The 22374-nt window shown below is 40.4% G+C and overlaps 1 protein-coding gene across 1 annotated transcript in view; it reads right to left on the bottom strand.

The window, feature by feature from the left end:
- Positions 1 to 10140: 10140 nt before the first annotated feature.
- Positions 10141 to 22374, bottom strand: part of MAMDC2 (MAM domain containing 2) — a 158485-nt gene continuing 146251 nt past the window's right edge. Inside the window, exons 12-14 of the mRNA XM_047700583.1 lie at positions 17529 to 17788; positions 11554 to 11638; positions 10141 to 11194 (exon numbers count right to left, since the gene is read on the bottom strand). Of these exons, the coding sequence (XP_047556539.1) occupies positions 11130 to 11194; positions 11554 to 11638; positions 17529 to 17788 (410 nt within the window). The 3' untranslated portion in view covers positions 10141 to 11129. The remainder of the gene's footprint in view (positions 11195 to 11553; positions 11639 to 17528; positions 17789 to 22374) is intronic.

Here is a 22374-nt window from a genome sequence, read left to right as displayed (position 1 = left end):
TGAGGGTTGGTGGAAGGAGGTGGCTGGGGGTTGGGCTAACTGGGTGATGGGTGCTAAGGAGGACACTTATGATGAGTACCAGGTATCATATGTGAGTGATGAATTATCGAATTCTACTCCTGATACCAACATTGCACAGTGTGTTAACTAACTAGAATTTAAATAAAAATTTGAAAAGAAATCTAAAACAAGCAATATCTCAAAACAAGAACTAAAATGGCCACAGATACTTGAAAAAAATATTCACACCAAGTATTTAAAAAGTGCAAATTATTACAAAGCAAATATAAAGTTGGCCATTCAAATTAGTCAACAATTGAAAATTACAATCTTTCATCCAATGTTGGTGAAAGAGTAACAAAAAGAGATTCCAGCACCAAAAGGAAAATTGCTGAAATTAGAGGAGATCAGTTCAACAAGTTTTTGGGTATAATCTAGCAATACAGATGAAAACACCAAAATTGTTCATGCCTCTTAAGTCAGTATTTTCCTTTCATGAATTTGCCATAATATTCAGCAATGTGAAGATGAGATGTTCATCAGAGCATGTTTTATTTTAGCAGAATATTGGAATTAACTTAAATATCCAAAAGGCATTGATTAAAGGTATTTTCAAAAGATTTATTTATTTGACAGACAGAGATCACAAGTAGGCAGAGAGGTGGCGGGGGGAGGGGGAGAGGAGGCTCCCTGCCAAGCAGAGAGCCCGATGCAGGCCTCGATCCCAGGACCCTGGGATCATGACCTGAGCCGAAGGCAGAGGCTTAACACACTGAGCCACCCAGACACCCCAAAAGATTTTTTTTTTTAAAAAGGAATTAACACTGTTAACAATGTGGCATGATTTTATTGTCTTTCTATTATCTACTTTTTAAACAATTACACATGAAACACATGCATACATTCTCCTCTTAAAAAATAAAACAACACAGATCAAATTAGTGTACATTTGGCATTTTTTCCCAATCTTGCTGCTGTGCACTTTTTCTCCAGAGTTAACTACCCTACCTATACATTTGTTCAGTGTGTAATGTAATGTCCTTTAAGGTCATTTTTATATTTGCATGCATTTTATCTACAGAAAATATGTAGTAATATTTTGAGTGTGAATGCATTACATAAATGTGTTACATGCATACAGATAAATGTATTAACATTAAAAATACGGTGAGAATAGTTTTGTAATTTTATTTTTCATGCAAAAATATATTTTTGAGATATATTTACATTGACACATATAAAACTTGTTCCTTTTTAAGTGCTGTAGGGTTTTGTATAACTGCATCTCACTTTATCCATTACTCTACAGATTTCACGTAAAGATTGCTTCCAATTTTTCATTTTTACAAACATTGCTTTAGGGAACATCCCAAACATGTCTTTATGTATAGGTGCTAGAATTTCCCTAGGATAGAGACCAAGAATTAAAATTGCTAGACTATACACCATGCTAATTACTTTCCTTCAGTTTCTTGACATTGTTATATGTGGCCAATTTCTTAGTAACTGATTGTTTGAGAAATATGTCAAATGTCTCTCTTTTGTCTATCTTGTCCAACTTGTCGATGCCATAAGGTAAGGATCTTGAGATGGAGTGATTCTACTGGAGCATCCAGGTGAACCCATATAATCATGAGGGTCCTTGTAAGAGAGAGGCAGGATGCTTTGCCTACTTGTAATCTCTCTGTGTGTCAAATAAATAAATAAAATATTAAAAAAAGAGAGAGAGAGAGAGGCAGGATGGTTAGGGTCAGAGGGGATGTGACAATGAAAGCAGACATTAGAGCGAGAACACAGCTGGAAGTCAGCCCTGAGTCAAGGAATGCGGGAAGCCTCTAAAAGCCAGAAAAGGCAAACGGATTTTCTGTTAGAGCCCCCAGAAGGAACACAGCCCTGCCGAAACTTTAATTTTAGCTCCATGAGACTCATTTTCAGGACTCTAACTTACAGAATTATGAGATAACGAGTGTGTCGTTTCGTGCCACAAAGAGTGTCGTGATTTGTTGCACAACGGTAGGAGATGAATGTAAATATAGAGTCTGTTCTGAGAAATAATAGAGAGCTTAGCAAGTTGGCTGGATATAATTCCAGAGAAATCAAACACTTTAAAGGAAATAGACGAAAGTTTACTTTTCTAGAAAAAACTACATGGGAATATCTTTAAAATCACAGGGTAAGAGTTTCTTAAGACAAAAATATATATAAATCATAAAGAAAATAAGATTATGAATTCATACACATTAAAAACTAAGGGCTTTCATGAATCAAATTTTGGAATTTGTATCTGGAATATTAAGAGAATTCCTATGAATCTGTAAGAAAAAGCTACACAGTTCACTCGAAAAATGGGCAAAATAAATAGGCATTTTGTACAAGGTTAAACATGAATGGTCACAGAACACTGATAAGATGCTCAATTGAATTAGTAATTGGAGACATGTAAATTAAAACCTCAATGAAATGCAATTTCCTAATTACCAGATGGGCAAAAATTAAAATCTAACATTCGCATATTTTTGGCACTCATCTACACTGGTAAGAGTTGTGTAGTTGGGAAGCACTTTCCCTCATTGAGCATAGCGGACCTATTGTGCAAACCAGCAATTCACATGTCCGAGAGGCGACCCAAATATATTCTTTCATGGGTACCGGGGTACTTGAACAAAATATATTTTAGCAAAATTGTCACAAGATCAAAAAACTAGAACCAACTCCAATATTTATCAATGGTAAAATGAATTAATAAATTGTAATATAATCATTTCATAGAATATCAGACCACAGTGAAAATGAAGTAACTACAGCTAGAAATTCAACATTGCTGAATCTCTAAAACATAATATTGAGCAAAAAAGATAAATTACAGGTGGATATATATATGTATACATACATATGTGTATATATGCTTATAGTATACATGTGTGTATATATGTATATATATGTGTGTATATATACATGCATACACACAATTATTCCCTCTGTATAATTTGTCTTTTGAGAGAGAGAGAGAGATTGTGTGTGCGGCCACATGTACATGAGCGGGGGGAGGGGCAGAAAGAGTGGGAGAGAGAGAATCTCGAGCAGGCTCTATGCCCAATGCAGAGCCAGAGCCTGAGGTGGGGCTCGGTCTCACAATCCTGAGATCATGATCTCAGCCAAAATCAAGACACCACCCAAGCACCCTACCTTTGTATAAAACCAACAAAACTAAGTAATATATTCTTAGGATGCAGAGATAGCAAATAGGACTATAAAAAAAACAAAACAAAGGAAGGCTTACCATGAATTGTAGGATGATGGTCACCTCTCCAAGCAAGAGAAGGATGTGGGATGGGGCCGTCGTCCGCAGACTGCTTCCGACTTGTTGATAATGTTCTGTTTCTCAGGCAGGATCAATGGTACATGAGTGCTCATTACTATTCTTTAACATTGGCCACACACGCCTTACACTCTTTCACAGTTGGATTGGATTATGTTTCACATAAAAGTTAAACATTCCAGGGGCACCTGGGTGGCTCAGTGGGTTAAGCCGCTGCCTTCGGCTCAGGTCATGATCTCAGGGTCCTGGGATCGAGCCCCGCATCGGCCTCTCTGCTCAGCGGGGAACCTGCTTCCTCCTCTCTCTCTCTCTGTCCGTCTCTCTGCCTACTTGTGATCTGTCTGTCAAATAAATAAATTTAAAAAAAAATCTTAAAAAAAAGTTAGATATTCCAAATGAGAAAAAAAGAATCTACAATGTAACCATGTAATTCACCATGTTAAAAAATTAGAGGGGAAAATCTATTACCTCAACATATGCAAAGAAGCATATGATAAAATTCAATGTCTGTTTGTGATAAGTTCTTAGAAAACTATGAATGGCACTGAAGTTTCTGAACTTGAGGGATGCTGCTTATCAGAAACCTGGAGCACACATGATAACTAACGGAGAAACTTCCTATTCCTTCTCATTAAGATCAAAAGAAAGATGCAGGGGGGTAGGGGTGGCAGGGCGCCTGGGTGGCTCAGTCTGTTAAGGGTCTGCCTTTGGCTCAGGTCGTGATCTCAGGGTCCTGGTGTCCAGCCCCATGTTGGGCTCCTTGCTCAGCAGGGAGTGTGCTTCTCCCTCTACCCTTCCTCCCTGCTGGTGATCTCACTTTCTTTCTCAAATAAATAAATAAAATCTTAAAAAAGAGAGAGAGAGAGAGAGCAAATGCATCAAGAGACCAAGATTCTGTGCTGTTTTTTCTGCTTGCCCCTCTGTATCCCTTGTCCTCCCCTCTTCACCCTGCTCTGTGGCCTGGGAGATAGATTTCTCTGGCCTGTGTCATCATCAAGGCTCACTTGTTCTCTAACTTTTGATTGGGTTCACTAGGGACTGGAGCACAGCTGCCTTTTAAAGGAGGCTGTGTTCCTCCACGTTGGCCACAGCCCCTCTTACACCACCTTTTCCCCAAGACCATAGCTCTTCCTGGGCATGGTAAGAGCTCCATTGTTCCTTGAGGCCTATCTGCGGTTGCTTCCATCTGCCACGTGAAATTAATTAATCAATCAATTGACCAATTAACTAAAATAAAATTTAAATAAAGAATGAGACATACTGGTAGCCTGGTATTCTCAACTCATGGCCCAATCTGAGACCATTCATGGAATGCTTAGAGTCCCCACAACAGGCTCTCAGGGTGGGGGCTCCCTTCACCTGGGTCTAGGGTGGTATTGTCTTTTAGGTTTAATTTGCTAGTCTAATTCTTGAGATGCTTTCACAGATTATTAATTCTTTCCCTATTAGATTTTGTTTTTCTTTTATTAATGTATGCTTTCTGTTTTCCTTCTTTCTTTAGATTTTCTGTTCTTATTCTAACTTAAGTTTGTTGCTTGTCTCAATAATTCTTTTTCCAGTTTTTAAATTAATAATTTAAGGTGACAAGATTCTTTTCATATGTTAATAGCTACATCCCATGAATTTTGATAGGTGGTACTTTTAACTGTCCTTGATCTAGATGTACAGACAGTCCCTGACCAAGGATGGTTTGACTTAGAATTTTTCAACTTGACATTGGTGTGAAAGCCATACGTGTTTAGGAGGAATCATGCTTCAGATTTTGAGTGTAGATCTTTCCCTGGGCTAGCCATATGCGATATTCCCTTATGATGCTAGGCATGGGCAGCGCCCGCAGCTCCCAGTCAGCCCCGGGATCACAGGCATGAACAGCCCACAAGCATTCTGTACCCAGACAACCATTCTGTTTTTCACGTTCAATACAGTATTCAAGAAATTGCATGTGATATTCCACACTTGATTACAAAATAGGCTTTGTGTTCCATGATCTTGTCCAATTGGAGGTTAATGTGAGCGTTCTGAGCATGGTTGAGGTGGTAAGTTTAGCTATGGCAACCAGCAGGTTAGGTGTATTAAATGCATTTCCAAGTTAGAATATTTTCAACTTATGATGGATTTGTTGGAGTATAACCCCATTGTAAGTTGAGGAATATCTGTATATGAATATATTCATGCATATCTATACACATATATAGGAATAATACATGATTTCTTCTTTATCTGAAAATGTCATGATTTTGTTCTTCTGAATGATAACATTCCAGGTGACGTGATTTTCTCTCAGCAGATGTTGAAGGTTTTACTCCACAGTTTTCACACCTTCCTCATTAATGAGAAGTTTGATTTCGTTTAATTTTTATTCCTCTGTAATTCATCTGTCTTCTCCTTCTGGTTGCATTTGAAATCTCTCTGCCTTTGGTATTTCATAATGATGGATCTAGGTGTGGATTTATTTTCATTTACATTGCTCAGAGTTGGTTAGATTTCCTTATTTGAAACATTTTATCCATAACCAATTCTGAAACAGTCTCAAATGTTCTCCTTTTGAATCTTCCCTCCCCCATGCTTTCGGGAACTTTTTCTGTAATACTCTGAATGTTCTCATTCTCTGCCTCCATATTTTTCATTTTTTTCTCTCTATTGTATTCACATTTCTTATCTTATATTCTAGCTCACCAGTTCTCTCCTGTTAGGCATGATTAATTATTTGCCTCTTCCATTCAATTTTTAATTTTAATGACTATTTTTCATGTGTTGAAGTTCTATTTGGTTCCCTTTAAAATCATTCTGCCTGCTCATTAGTTCATAGCATATTGCTTTTTATGTGTTCAGTGTTTTTGTTTTTGTGTGTCCATTTTTAAAAATCATTACTTTAAAGTGTCTATCAAAAAATATCATGCTGTGAAGTCTTGGTTATCTAATTGTGCTGTTGACAGCTGACCAAATGTGTTGTAATTTTGGATTGCGAGTCCTTCTGTGTAGTTTTGTATGTGGGAAATGTGTGTAGCCTGGGTTGAAAGTTATGGCCCCCTAAAGAAGGTTTAAAGTTGTTTTTTCCAGTTGCTCCAAGGGTCCTCACTGGCCAGGGACACATTTTCATGTTAAATTTTTAGAGCATGGGTTTCCAGACCATGAAATGTTGATGGAAAAATGAGAATCTTTATATCCCTTGTGATTCCTGAAATCCACATACATATTTGTATTAAACTAAATGTTTTTAATTGAGCATTTGTTTCTTTAGTCCAGAAATATTTGTTGAGTGTGGTAGGCAGTTGGGGGCACAAAACTGGAAAGTGACCATTCTTGAGAAGATGGCCATAAGAACAAGAATTTAGGTTTAGCATGATAACTTCTGCTCGGGCGTATACATGGGGCGAGCAGCCCAAAAGAACCACCAACGGCGACTGGAGAAGGAAGAGCAAAGGGAAAGGCACTGCCCAGCTGCTGGTTAAAATGAGCCTAGCATTGTTAGTACAAAGGGAAAACGTGGTAAGCGACAAGATTCTATGGTTGCTTTCTCCTTAAGATGGCACTATAAACTCACAATTCCTTTGGAGAGAAAGAATACATTGAAAAAACTGTGATTTATTAAAAAAAATTTCACTCAAACCTTCTAAAATAAACTAGGGCGGCTCTTGTGTGTCAGACACTAAGTGCTTGTAGTTATCACTTTCATTTCATCTTTACAGCAACCTGAAGAAGTAGAAACAAGGAGTAGTCCGCCCTATTTTTCAGACTGAAAGTAGGGATCAGAGATGGTGAAAGTGAATTGCCCCTAGTCCTCAATCTGGTAAGTGGCAAGGCCAGGATTTGAGCTGGGACACCCTGAGACCATGACTTGAGCTGAAACCAAGAGCAGGACACTTAACCAACCAACTGAGCCGCCCAGGTGCCCCTGTCACCAAATCTTTGTTGAATCTTTTCTTATTCCACGTGAAATCAGACCTTGACTCAGAGGTTCTATCTTCTGCTTCACTGCCTTCTACACATCAACCCAGACAGCAAATTGTAGTAGGGAAGGCAGTCTGTCTGGAAAAAGTAGATTGTCTTTGAAGCACTTGTGGGTTTAGATAAAGTCAATGCAAATCCTGTGCAGGAATGGTCACGTCGTACCCGTTAGCTGGCACGCCTTTCGCGAGGGCATTTCTAAACCTGAGGAAACTACGTTGTACTTCCATATTTTCATCCAGGCGAGATATAGTTAAAATGAATGGCAAGAGCAACCTGGAAAGGAAGAAAAGCATCCAAAGAGTGAATTCTGCCAAATGAACATAAGTGAAGAAGGGTAAATTAGTCCTCTTACCTTCTACCTCCTCTCTCCTCAGATACAAAACTACCCGTCGCTTCTTAACAACAACTGCTAACAATCACTTCTTTCCTTTCTGCCATAACTTAATAACTAGTGGCCAACTCCCACCTTTTGCCTCCAAATTCCCAAAGCTGGTGTCCCAATTAGTATTTATTTTTAATTTCAAGTTTTAATTTAAATTCTGGTGAACTAGCATATATGGTAAAATTTGGCTTCAGGAGGAGAATTTAGGGATTTATCACTTCAATACAACACCCAGCGCTCATCACAAGTGTCCTCCTTAGTGCCCATCCCCCATTTAGCCCATCCCTCATCCACCTCCCTCCACCAACCCTCAGTTTGTTCTCTGTTGTTGAGTCTCATGGTTTACTTCTCACTTTCTTTTCCCCCCCTCCTTCCCCTATGTTCATCTGTTTTGTTTCTTCAATTGCACATATAAGTGAAATCCTATGGTATTTGCCCTTCTCTGACTGACTTACTTTGCTTAGCATAATACCCTCTAGCTCCTTCCACATTATTGCAAATGGCAAGATTTCATTCTTTTTGCTGGCTGGGTAATAGTCCATTGTATATAGACCACATCTTCTTTATCCATTCATCAGTCGATGGACATCTGGGCTCTTTCCATAGTTTGGCTATTTTGGACCTTGCCGCTACAAACACTGGGGTGCAGGTGCCCCTTCGGACCACTATGCATCCTTTAGTTAAATACCCAGTAGTGCAATTGCTGGTCATAGGGTAGCTCTATTTTTAACTTTCTGAGGAACTTCCATTACTGTTTTCCAGAATGACTACACCAGTACTATTTCAGGTTTGGCAACCTTTGATGCAATTTTGGTACCCAATGAATCCTCTGGAGTGAGAGAAACTTGGAACCTTTGCCTATGGTTTAAATTGGTATTGGGGGGGCGCCTGGGTGGCTCAGTGGGTTAAAGCCTCTGCCTTCAGCTCAGGTAATGATCTCAGGGTCCTGGGATAGAGCCCCATGCTGGGCTCTCAATTCAGTAGGGAGCCTGCTTCCTCCTCTCTCTCTGCCTGCCTCTCTGCCTACTTGTGGTCTCTGTCTGTCAAATAAATAAATAAATAAAAATCTTTTAAAAAATAAATAAATAAATAAATAAATAAATTGGTATTGGGGGTGGAGTTGGCAGGAGAGCTGGCAGGTTCAGGAGGCGGTCCTGCTAGGATCAGAGCACAGGTTTGGCAATGAAACACAGCCAGGTTCAAACCTAAGCCCTACGCCAGCTGCTGAACTTGGACAAATTCATTTTCTCTACATATACAGTGGAAATATCACGAGATCTACTTCATGGGTTGTTATCAGGATTAAATGGGTGAATTCATGCAAAGTGAATGATATCTGAAGACAGTAAGTATTCAATAAATGTTAGCTCTGATTTTTATGATGGATTTAAGTAATCCGTGCGCAAGGAGGCTGGCGAATGACTTCATTTAGTCACTACCTATTACAAACCCCTTGCTATGCAGGAGATATTGTGTTAGGTCTTGGGGACAAAATTTTCATTTCTTTATTCAGCAAATACAACTAAGCTCTGGACAGGAAGAACGGGGTTGGGAAATTATAATGTCTAGTATACTGTTGAGTTGGTTCACATCTTGACACCTTCCTCAATGTTTCGATTCTATTTAGGGATTTGATTTGCAAAATTTTGCTCTATTTTATGTTTATTTCATTTTCTTCATAAACCTTGGGATATTTATTTTGAAGAGTTGAGTCTCGTTTCTTATTTTCCAAGAAATGTGGTCTTCAGGGAAGTATACTACTCTTTACAGATTAATTTAAGAGTTTTGATTTTTTTTTTTAGGTAATCTCTATGCCCAACGTGGGGCTCAAACTCACAACCCTGAGATCAAGTGTCACATGCTCTACAGACTGAGTCAGCCAGACACCCAGAGAGTTTTGACGTTCTTAAGTGAGAAAACCACCCAATTCCGTGAGAACCATGGGTTTTTGGCCATGCAAAGCAGGAGAAGGTATGGACCTTGGGGTCAGAGAGATGACTCCAAGTTCCTTCAGTGAACAGCTATGGGATCTTAAATAATTTGTTCACTCTTCTGAGCCTCGGTTTCTTTCTCTGTAAAAATGGATAATAATATCTCCAATCTGGAGAATGTGGGGACAGTTAAATTCATTCATTCATTCATTCATTAAACAAACATTTATATGTAGAACACCTACTACATGCCAGACATTGTTCTGGGTACTGAGACTACAAAAGTAAACAAAACATGCAAGAATCCCTAGGCTCATAATGTTTATATTCTAATAAGATAAAAGTTGGTAGAAAATTAAGTTAGCTTATGTAAAATAAAACACTTTAAAAATTAATTATTGTATCAAAGTATGCAGTGCTTATATCACTAATAGAAGGCCTAAGAAGAACTTAATTGTGGCAGAGTAGAAATCCAAACTAGAATCAGCAGTTGTGTACCGGAGAGCTTCTGAACAAGAAAAATAACGTAGAAATGAGTTAATTGTTAGGGAAAAGACTTTCAAATAACCTTTTATTAGGTAATCTTATAATAGCTGTTTGGGTATACAAACATGTATGTACAATTTTCTAAACATGTAAATAAAAAGCAGCAGTTTAGTATATCTGCTTGAAATCATATTACTCAAAACCTTACCAAAACATTTATTATAAAAAACAAAACAAAACAAAACAGTAAAACTGCTTAACACAACCTAAAAATTTTTGGGTGTGTGTCCATAAACATTTTCAAGCTTGCTTTACAGTAAAAAGAGTGCAATTTCTAATCCATGTGTTCAGAGTGACTTTCAAAAGTAGTTCAAAGGGGGAAAAAAAGAAAGTAGCATTGCCTTGTAATACAGCATTAATTAATACTGACTTACCCTGGGACATTCATGAAAAGATCCTTTGTTATCACATATGGTAAGAATATTTAAAAATTGATACTCCAAAAAAATGAATACTCCCTTTCTATGAATAAAACATAGGGAATAAGATTTCATTTTCTTAGACTGACTTGTTACCATGAAAAACTGCATTCATTCTGCAGATACTACTGACACCTCACATTATTACTTTAAAAATACTTATGACACTTGAAATTCAAAAAGAAACCCGCAAGACTTAAGTCTCCTCCCAATACATTCACTGAATGCAGAGTTAAATGAGCACATTTTGTTGTGCCCTTCATTTGCATACTTTAAAATGACTGCAGTAGAGTACACTTGTATTTTTAACTGGAACCAAAATTAAGATGCGTGATCTTTGCAAAATCAACAGCCTGTACTTTCGTAACAGTTGTCAAACGCAAAAAGGAAAACAAAACAAAACAAAACAAAAAGCCCTGAGTCAGTATTTTTTGCAAAAGTAATGAAAAAGAGTGCTGTGCTGTGAAGTCATTTTATGACTTATGAAATGGTTAAGACTGTCCAGTATTCGTCTGTTTTGGTTTCATTTTGATGGAAGAGAGGTATGGCTCTTGTTTAGTTTATCCAATTTAGATCATTTCTTAAAACTCAATTTCATTTAAATCCTCAGAATATCCCGATGATTGCTGGGTTAAATCTTCCATTTCTGTCAGGAAAGACAAATAGAAAATAGACAATAGTAATTTTTTCTATTTTTGTTGTAAAAAAATGCTTAATTTGCATTCTTATGATTTGACATTGTTACAAAATCCCTTTTCTTTTCTTTTCTTTTTTTTTTTTAAAGATTTTATTTATTTGACAGAGATCACAAGTAGGCAGAGAGGCAGGCAGAGGGCGGGGGAAGCAGGCTCCCTGCTGAGCTGAGAGCCCGATGCGGGGCTCGATCCCAGGACCCTGGGATCATGACCTGAGCCGAAGGGAGAGGCTTTAACCCACTGAGCCACCCGGGTGCCCCACAAAATCCCTTTTCAATCAAGCTGATATCGTTGGGAAACATACTGGTACCTGCACAGGGTCCTGCTTGAAATTTAACATCATCAATGGCAATATCACTTCTTAGGGACAGTCCCCGAATGGCTTCAAAAATTACCTGAAAAGTAATGAAGTTTGAATTTAGAAATAGAGTCATCCTGACAAAACAAGACTCACCAAAACCACAATGAGATACCACCTCACACCAGTCAGAAGGGCTAAAATTAACAAGTCAGGAAACAACAGATGTTGGCAAGGTTCAGAGAAAGGGGACCCTCTTGCACTACTGGTGGGAATGCAAACCAGTACAGCTACTCTGGAAAACAGCATGAAGGTTCCTCAGAAAGTTAAAAATAGAACTAGCCTATGACCCAGCAATTGCACTACTAGGTATTTAGCCAAGGGATACACAGTGATCTGAAGGGACACCTGCACCCCAACATCATAGCAGCAACGTCCACAATAGCCAAACTATGGAAAGATCCCAGATGTCCATTGACATCTGAATGGATAAAGAAGATGTGGTACATATACAATGGAATATTATTTGGGCACCCACAAGAATGAAATCTTACCATTTGCAATGATGTGGATGGAACTAGAGGGTATTTTGCTAAGCGAAATAAGTCAGTCAGAGAAAGACAAATACCATATGATTTCACTCGTGGAATTTAAGAAACAAAACAGATGAACATATGGGAAGGGAAGGAAAAATGAAATAAGATAAAAACAGAGAGGGAGACTAACCATATGAGACTCTTAACTCTAGGGGACAAACAGGGTTGCTGGAGGGGAGGTGGATGGGGGATGGGGTAACTGAGGGATGGGCATTAAGGAAGGCACTCGATGTAATAAAACTGGGTGTTGTATGCAACTGATGAATCACAAAATTCTACCTCTGAAATGAATAAAACAGTATATGTTAACTAAATTGAATTTAAATAAAACATTTTTAAAAAAATAAATAAAAACAAAAAACCAATATTCGTCAAGGGCAGATCCAAGCTGTGTGGGTCTGGAAGCTTAGACTGTTTTTCAACCTCCTTTAAGAAAAGTGATACAAAATCATAAATTCAAATTTAGGTACAAAAGAGAATACTTATTTGGGATTTTAAAGAAATTCACAGTATGTTACTAGAGCCTTGGAGATTTCGGTCCCTTTCTTCTGAGATTTCTTTATGCAATTTCCCAGAAATGCTCACCTAGAAATGCTCCCTGGTGGTGACCTGGTTTCCCCTCCCCACCTAGAATATTCTAGTCCTAGCATTCATAGGGCCTATGAAAGTCATGGGCCAGAAATTTAAGCTTTCTTGGGCTCTCCATAAATCTATAGTGATACTGGTACCAGGTGGGAGAACTTAACATGGCCGATGAGATCATGAATGAACAGCAAAGCATAATCATTAGCTTTACCAAAAGGACAATGGTTCACTTATTATGTTAGATACCATAACATCCAAGAACAACCTAGGAGGAGAGAAGCAGTTCCATAACTTTAGATCCTGAGAAGAAAATAACTGATCAAAAATTCAGGTTCTAGGGAGAAGAGATTATATTACCAGTTCTAAAGCCGACCCAACAATGGTTAATAAACCACTGAATACTGTAGGGAGGCTCGTGGGTAATGAAAATTTTCCAGAAGACACGTTTGCTCTACTCATTTTATGAGGAAATGACTCCCCATTGCACTAGTTTATGATTTAAATTAAATCAAAGAACATAAAGTGGATAATTAATAAGCATATGAAACTACCTTGAAATTAATGACTCAAAGAAGCCTTAATGACAGAAATGGGCAAAATAACGTTATTAAAAATTCTAAGAACACAATCCCAAACAAGACTCCAAATAAGTAGAGTTAGAAGAGGGGAAAAATATCCTAACACATCCAGATAGGAGGATATATGAGGACAGTTAATAAGCATTCTGGTTCTCTGGACATCAATAAAATCTGGTTTTTGACCTCCAAGTCTACAGTGGAAACATAATAAACAAATTACCTGATGGAATTATATTCAGAACAGTCTGCAGTTGAACCACGCACTTGATTTCATACAACTTTCTCCTTTGAATTTCCTTAATATTTGAGGGATAACTATTTTATACCATTATGATTTCTGCCTTGTATCGCAGATACACATTCTATTATTAAATAATTGTGGTTATTTAAGAACTAGAGAACGATTTGTTTTTTCTTTCAGTTTGGCAATTATTTTTTTCAAATGGCTACTAAGTTGTTAGGACATAAATACTCACTACGTTGTCTGGAAAAATGCTTAATACATGAAAATGGTTAGGTATCACTTGTGCTCTAGTGGCACCAGGAGAAAACTAGGAAGACTGAGTATACCACGAGCAAGAGAATTTGGAAACCTGGTGTTAGATGAGTACCCAGCTTGTAATCATTCCTACTAAATGTGAGGTAGTGTAATGAACAATATAAATGATGTAAATATTTCAATGAGCTAAGAATTCATCTGATGATGAATGAATTCATAAGAATTCATTCTTTCGATGGCATCAAAATAAAAGAACCCAGGGAGGAAAACAGAGAGAGCAGAGGAGGAAAGGTTAAGCAAGGAATCCAAAGGAAATGAAATCACTTCGTGTTTTTGATCGATAGCAAGTCAAGGGTGGCTTGGCACTTTATTAAACCCTGAAGGAGCACGATTAATATATGTGCCACTTGATGCATTTCTTCTACAAGGATGGTCGGATGATGGGAATGTCGTCAGGAGGCCACCCACTTACCTCCCCTCTAGGATGAATCTCAAATATCAGCACTACTACAGCACTCTGAAAGTCATCCGCACCTGCCCACCCCCACCGATGACGCACACATTGATTCCTCCAGCCTTGTTCTTTTCCCTAAACTCCAGACTCACGTCCTACCACTTACTTGACATACCCAAGTGGATGTCTAACAGACAGTGAAAACTCTGCATGTTCAAAAAACCCCTCCTGTGCACACTGCCCTCACACCTCCAGATATGTCCCACCTAAAGCCTTCCCCATCTCAGTAAATGGTAACTCCATTCGAGGGGTTGCTCAGGCCAAAACCCATGGTGTCATCTTGCTGCCTCTTTCTCTCAAGCCCCACATGCCATGCATAAGAAGTCCTGTGGGCTTCTGATATGTCTCACCCCTGCCACATAGCCCTAGCTACCACTCCTGCCAGGACTATTGCAGTAGCCCCAAAGTCTCCTTGCCTCCCTCCAGTCTACTCCCCAGGTAGTAGCTGGGGTGATCCTTTAAAAATATTAACAGATTGCATTACCTTAAAACCATCTGATGGTTCTTCATTGCCTCTGGAATAAATTTCAAACTGTACCATGATGTCCAAGACCTTTCACGATTACACCCTGATACTTCTTTGATCTTGTTACCTGATCAGCTTGACCTACTTTTTTTCATAGCACTTATTATCACATGATGGTACAGTATATATTTTTTGTTTACATTTTCAATCTCTCCCCGCTAGAATGTCAGCTAAAAGAGGAGGAGCTTTACATGTTATGGTCATTGTTGTATCCCCAGCACTTAGAATAGCAAGTGGTCAATAAATCTTTATTAAAATGAGATATTTTGGTCTCATACTTGAGGCACTCAGTCTGGATGCCAAAGTAACTATTGAGAATACCATGGTTGCCATGGCGACGTGAATTAGAGACCAGAGATATTTGGGAGGGAATATATTTTTAGAAACAATAATATCCTTTTATACTTTGTGACTTTAAAATATATTAAACCCTTTCACATACATAATCTAATTTGACCCTCTAACTCTGGTGATGTAAACACAGCAGGAATTATTACCCCATTTTGAAAATGTATAAACACTCTAAGAGAGGATGAGGATTTCCCCAAGATCACCCAGTGCTTATGACACCCAGGGGAACGAGTATTTTTGGAACCTCCATGGTAGGAGGAAGTGTAAAGTCGTGGCTTAGGGATACACACTTTGGGACCAGTCAGATCTGGGACTGGATTCTCACTCTGCACTTACCAGCTGGACATTGTTTCTCCATCTGTAAAGGGAGCTATAAGATCAGCCAGAAGAACCTATGTACAGCTCCCAGCACTGTAAGTGCCTGGCATGGAGAAGATGGCGGATTTATTTGCTTGGGCATGTCTGTTTTTTATTAGACACTAAGATGTTTTGGAGAAACTAGTTCAGCCTGGTCTCCAGACAGTCGTTCGGGATTCCTGAGGGAATCACTAAATCCAGAAGTAAATTCCTCATGACAGATTCATATCTGTTCCATTTTAAGACAAGAGGAATGGTGTGGAGTCTTCTTTCCACGTTGTGAGCTAAAAATCCTCCAGGCCATTCTGTACCCTTGAACTTGAAAATAACCTTGAACACCTCAAGATGCTACCTGAGATGCCTGATTACGTTGGGATAAAAAAACTATTTCAAACAACCAACTACCAGCAAGTCTAGTATATTCAAGGCCTTGGACTCAACTCCTTGGGTTTAGATGCTGAGAAGTCCCCTGCTCTCTTGAACTCAAATCCCGGAACTCTTGCGCACCAGCAACATTTGGGAGTTATAAAAACATCGATGTTCAGGCTCCACCAGAGAGACTCAGACTCACTTACTCTAGGACAGAGATGCTGCATCTTTAGTGCGCATCTGACTCACCGGGGGGACTTGCTAAGACACAGATTTCTGGTCCCCTCCCCCACAGGGTATGGTTCAGTAGTTCCAAGGTGAGGCCCAAGAATGTGCATTTTAGGTACGTGTCATTTTAGGTGAATCTGCATTTCAAGCACTGGTGCTGGCCTCAGGACCACACTTCGAGAACATGGAAGTAGGGTAGCAGTATGAGTGCCCCGGCAGCCTAACGAAATTAATCTACCCTCTCAGAATGATGGTCAGTTACATAAGTAAGTTCCTGAATGCTCCACTTTCCTTCTGTAACAGACATTAAAGCACTAGCCACACCATTCCCGGGGCTGTTACTCTTCACTCAGTCTCTCCACAGTCTTATCCATGCCAAAGTAATGGGCCATCCCCGGATAATGGCTTATGTTCCCGCTATCACTTGCTCCACCTGGCCCGCCAGAGCTGGGGCAATCCCTTCCCATTCAGATCTGTAGACAATTCCCTGAGGTTGGACGATGGTGTAACATGTAGCCCTTATTGTGAAGACCTTTGCCCAGGAAGATCCGGGCTTAGCCAAGCAGCCAGTAGTTAACGCTGAGGGGAGCTGACCCAAGACTGTTCATTAGTCCGAATGCTGAGGGGGAAGCAGCACTTTTGTGGAACGTTGGAGAATTCCACGGAGCAACTTCAGGAGCATCCGGGGTCTGAAGGTTCTCTCCCTTTGGAGACTTTGGCTCAGAGGAGGCAGGTGAAGTCCGTGGCTGCCAAGAGGCCCCTGCCCACCTTTAGACTGGATTGGCTGCTCAGCCTCACCGATCGGAATGTGAAAGGCTGTTTCCTGGTGCTGCCCAGACTCACTCACGACCAGGATGCCGTGGGGCGGAGGTCTCCTACCGCACACGAGACTCGGGACTTAGGATCGGGACTCTCAGCTTCTTCCACTCTCAGAGGCTGAACATTTCCTCTGGACCATGCACTCTGTTAAATAGGGCTTGCAACAGAAGCCCTTGCGTGTGGGTAATGACGACGGTAGGGATGCAGCTGGAACAACTAATTAGGTAATACCATGTTCGGAAGCAAAGGGGACCGTTTTAGAGATGTGTGGGACACACAGAATGCACCTGACACTCAGAATGTGCCAAGACAAAAACAGCCACCCTTTCATCACGGAGTCGCAAAAATCACTCTGTGCATAACTACCCAAAGCTTCGTCTACACGTCTCATCTTCCTTTCACTGCTGAGATGTTTACTCTTACTGTGTTTACTCTTAAACAACTACTGCCTTTATCTATGACCCCCAGAAAGGACCAGACGTTCCCTTGGGTAGCAAGAAGAAGAAAACAGCAGAAGCCTACAGGACCACCTGCTATCACTTGGTTCCTGTCGCCTCTGGCTTACCTGGTGTTGCCTCTCACAGCTGTATTCAATCAGCCCTCGCAGCCAGGAGATGCTCTGCTCACCTCGTCTTCTCCATAAGAGGGACCCTTCACTCTCACCTTCTCTCTTCAGATAGACACTCAGCAGGCCAGTCCCTGCTCCATACATGTGATAGAAAAAGGTCAGGCACTGTTTTCCGGTGACTCCTCTCAGAGGCCAGGACAAGAGCTGTGCTCTTTGTCCATACGCCATGTGGGAGGCCTCGATGTACATGTAGTAGCCTGGAGAGCAACACAAAATTGAGTATTGTCAAAAACACACACACAAACACAAACACACACATGGACGCACAAGGAATATTCCCTTCTTTCTCTTCTGAGTGGTGTTGCTGGGAACAAATCAGAGTTAGTGGGTGACTTGACCACCATCCTGATGAAGGATTTTATAATTCTGGAGAATATAATCCTAGAGGAATAGATATGCTACCCAATCTAAACCATCGAAATAATTTTTTTCACTTAATAATTTAAAATTCAGTTCAATATATAGGATGCAATTAATGTTATTATTATAATACTAGCTTTATGTCCCCGAGGTGCTGATGAACACATGGGAATTTATCCTACTAATTCATGGACAACGTTTTGGAGCTTCCAGACATGGGTTTTGGGGAGAGAACATGGATTTTGTAGTCATGAGAGTCTGGGTTCAAATCTTGACTCTAATATTTGATCCTGGTCTAAGGAATTATCCTCTCTTTTAATGTTAATTTGTCTGCACACAAATAAAACAGTGGTGTCCTGGAACCAGCTTCCATTGGCTCCCAAGAGTCCACTGGGTGACTTCGGTTGACAGGTCCAAATGACTTCATGTTGGTGGTTTGAAATGGGCCATGATGGATGTAACTGCCCTGTAGAAAACAGACATAGCTACAAATCAGCCATGGCCTCGCCATCCCCCTGTATAACTGGTTACTGTTAATAATTACCATCCAGCCACTGAAATAAGGTAATATATGAACACCAATTTCTCAATTAATGCACCAGTGATAGAATTCTGTAGACCCAAGTCTCATTTTTTAAAAAAGGCCCTGGATTTCGATTCTGTAGTTCTTAACCCTGGTCATTTGATAAAAGTTGATGTCTCTTCCACCTGAAAAACAATGCATACATGTTTGCATGCATTTTTATTGTCTTCTTGGCCAACCCTGATTATTTCATATACATGATGTAAAACACAATATTTACTCAGTGTTCTGTTATTATTTATGCAGAAATTAATGGCTGAATTGAGGGTAAAAAGAAAGAGAGCCCAAATACTGCATGCCAGTGAAATGGTCTCTAGCGGCATCTTTCTTTACAGTTGGATGTTTAATTAGCTCTAGTCATTTCCCCAAATGCAAGGCTTGAAATACCCCAACCAGAATTGATCAGAAGCTACATCTACGCTTCTTCAGGGCATTCCTTCTTTCTCCCACTTCCACAAACACAGACCTGAGAATTTCCATGGGCTATTCAAGAGGTGAGAGAAATAGTCCTGCTCAGGTGGGTCTTAATCAAACTGTATGCACCACGCACTCCTTTCCCCCCATGTTCCACTCGGTAAAGTTGTCACCCTGTGAAACTGGATCATCAAAGTCACTGGGCCTTCATCAACCAGGCTTCCCCAGCATCTCCTTTAAAATATTACAAATGATACTGCCAGTGTTTCTGGAGTGTTCACCAATGACGTCCTCATGACTAAACCAACATTCAATACCCAGCCCTTGTCATTCTTGTCTCATTTATAGCAATGACGATAATAAATCATTTCTGCCTCCAACAAGTACTTTCTTTCTTTTTTTTTTTTTTTTTAAGATTTCATTTATTTGTTTGAGAAAGTGGGAGAGAGTGAGATAGAGTGAGTACAAGCAGTGGGTAGGTGTAGAGGAAAAGCAGACTCCCCCTGAGCTGGAAGCCAGGTGCGGGACTCGATCCCAGGATCCTAGGATCAAGATCTTAACCGACTGAGCCACTCAGGCGCCCCCTACAAGTACTTGCTTAACTTGGTTTGCAGGACGCTATACTGTCCTGGCTTTTCTCCCACTTCACTGGTCATTCCTTTGTTAGTTCACCCTTTATTCTCTGACCTTGTGCTCTTGGAGTGCTCCAAGGCCCTGGTCTCAAACTGCTCTATTCTCACGGACTATGGAAGTGATCTCATCTTGTTCCAGGCTTTTAATGCTACGTATGTTACTGTAGTACCAATTTAAATTTCCAACTCCTTTGCTAAAACCCAGATGTGCTTATTCAGACTGTCTAGTGGACATCTCCCCTTCTTCTCAAATAGACACCTCCAGCTGAACATGTCTAAAACTAAACACCAATGCCCTCACCTTAAAACCCACTGCACCTTTCTGGCTGGCCAGACCCCAAGTCCTGAGCCGCCCCTTCTTCCCCGCACTCTCACACCCAGGCTGTCAGGAAGTCCTATTGCTCCACCTTCAAAACACATCCAAAATCTAGTCATTTCTCTTCTCACCATCTCCCTGCTACCGCCTGGCCCGAACCACTATTATTTCTCACTTGGATTAATCCAGTACCTGCGAACTAGTACTCCTGTCACTGCCCTTGATCTCTCCAATCTCATCTCAGCATAGTACCCATAGTGAACAGAAGCTAAATCTTAACTACTCCTTGGCTCAAAACCTTCCATTGATACAGCGTTTCCCTCAGAGTAAAAGCTGAAGGCCTGAGAATGGCATTCGGGGCCCTATAATTGCCTAACAATATTCTTACCTCCGATTTCTATCACCGTCCTCTCCTACGGCCTTTCTTCTTACTCATTCTGTGTTGCGAGACCACCTTGGTCCCTGTGCTGTTCCTGGGATATAGTAGGTAATGCTGTCACCGCAGGGCCTTTGGACTGGGGTTTTTATATTTTCAGCAATGAAAGGAACTTTCATTATTCTTTTCTTTAACATTTTCTAACTTAAGCTAGGCTGGATGTGAACAAATACAGATACACATCATCCTAATAGAAGAGCGTGAGTGTGTGTGCGTGCGCGCACGCACGCGTGTGTGTGTATAATTTATTTATTTATTTATTTGAGAGACAGCCAGAAGGAGGGGTGAGGAGGGGCAGAGGGAGAGGTAGAGAAAAACTCCAAGCAGACTCTGTGCTGAGTGCGGAGCCTGATATGGGACTTGATCTCATGACCCCGAGGTCACAACCTGAGCTGAAATCAAGGGTTGAATGCTTCACTGAGTGTGCCATGCAGGTGCTGCAGAAGGGTGTATTTAATTCTATGGAGAATAAGGCCAAAGCTTGAAAATGACCACGGTTTAACACCTAACCATGCACAAAGGTATCCCATGCTATCCTATACGTAAATTAGTGGTGTACTGCTCTGAAACCCTACCATATTGCATGTTTAACCTAAAAAAAATTTCCTCAAAAAAGTAAGAATAAAATCAGAAAAATAATTTCTGTATCTGGCTTTCGGGTTCTCAGGAGCCCACTTGAATCCTAAATAAAGGACCTTGGCTAAAGACGAAACTCTCAGGGAGGAAAAGCAGGTTCCTCTAAAAGATGCTGTCACTGGGGAAAACGGAAAGTAGAGAGCATCAGGGCTCTGAGACAGGACATCTTTGCAGAATGGAGAGGGAGCGATGGACCCATCATGAGTGAAAGATGACCTAAGGCTCACCTTCTCTCTAGTGATGACAGCATGCATCCTACCAGTAATAGTATGAGCCCCAGACAGAATTAGTCTGAGATCCTAGAAGAGAGAAAAACCCCTAATCATCCCCAGGATTAAATGAAATTCATTCTTTTCTAGGTACAATGCACTAACCATTTAGCCTCCAATGGGTGACGCATTTCTCTGGAAATGCTTTCAGCTGGTATACCTCTGGGTCTCAGGTATTAGGCTGAAATCATTTTATCACATCTCTGGTTCCTGAGATCTTTGTGTTTCAGACCATAAGGTATGAAAGGAAATCTCCCAGGCTTTGGGGCTATGTGATTATTCCATTTTGGGAAGACAGAGGTAACATCCAGGGGGATGTGAGTACAACACCTTGTGTCTTTCTAGGGTACTAACACCAGTCTATTTTTCTGGAGTGATGTTAGCCTCTCCAAAAATCCTTGATATCATTTCTATGTTAAGCACATATGTATATTCCATAAGGTAATACCGATTTAAACCAATCTACATCAACATCTATACATACAAACAATTTTAACATATTTGTCAACTGATCAGAATTTGTCTCTCTGATACACAGACTGATTATTCCTCTTGATGCCAAATATGTTCTTCCTTTTGACTTGCATGTGACATTTCCTTTCCCCAGAAAAGATCAGAGCTTCACAGAGAGCCAGTCTGTCTCACATGTGTTTGGAAAGCAGAGAAAAGCCCCATGTGTTGACAAGCTTTGCCACATTATAACTCCAAATGCTGTCTGTCTCAGCAAACAAAAGCCCTGGATGGGAGCCAGGGAGCCCCAGTGCTGAAACCTCAGACCAGCTCACGTGTTCGTGCACATGAAGGATTCCAATCTGTGGAAGAGATTATTAACTGAAATCACTTTCTCTCTGTGGGTCATTGTTTAACATTCAAGACGGGGTTCCAGTGGGTCTACGGGGAGATTGGGGTCCCATCTGTTCTCTGTGCAGCAACTGTGATGTGTTGAGACACACACCATATTCATAATTTGGAACAGTAAAGCAGCTGTTCCTTCAGTCTTGGTGCCTGCCCCCTCTCACCAGGGCCGGGAAGGAGCTCGAGGGGCCTGTATGAGCCACAGGAACTGAACAGCTAAACTCCATTCGTTAAGCTGAAGAGGAGTTTGAACAATCAGGAAATAAAGGAAGACATCAGAAC

Source organism: Lutra lutra, chromosome 13 (genome assembly GCF_902655055.1).
Source record: "Lutra lutra chromosome 13, mLutLut1.2, whole genome shotgun sequence".
Lineage (NCBI taxonomy): Eukaryota > Metazoa > Chordata > Mammalia > Carnivora > Mustelidae > Lutra > Lutra lutra.
This window is presented reverse-complemented; position numbering and strand designations above follow the sequence as displayed.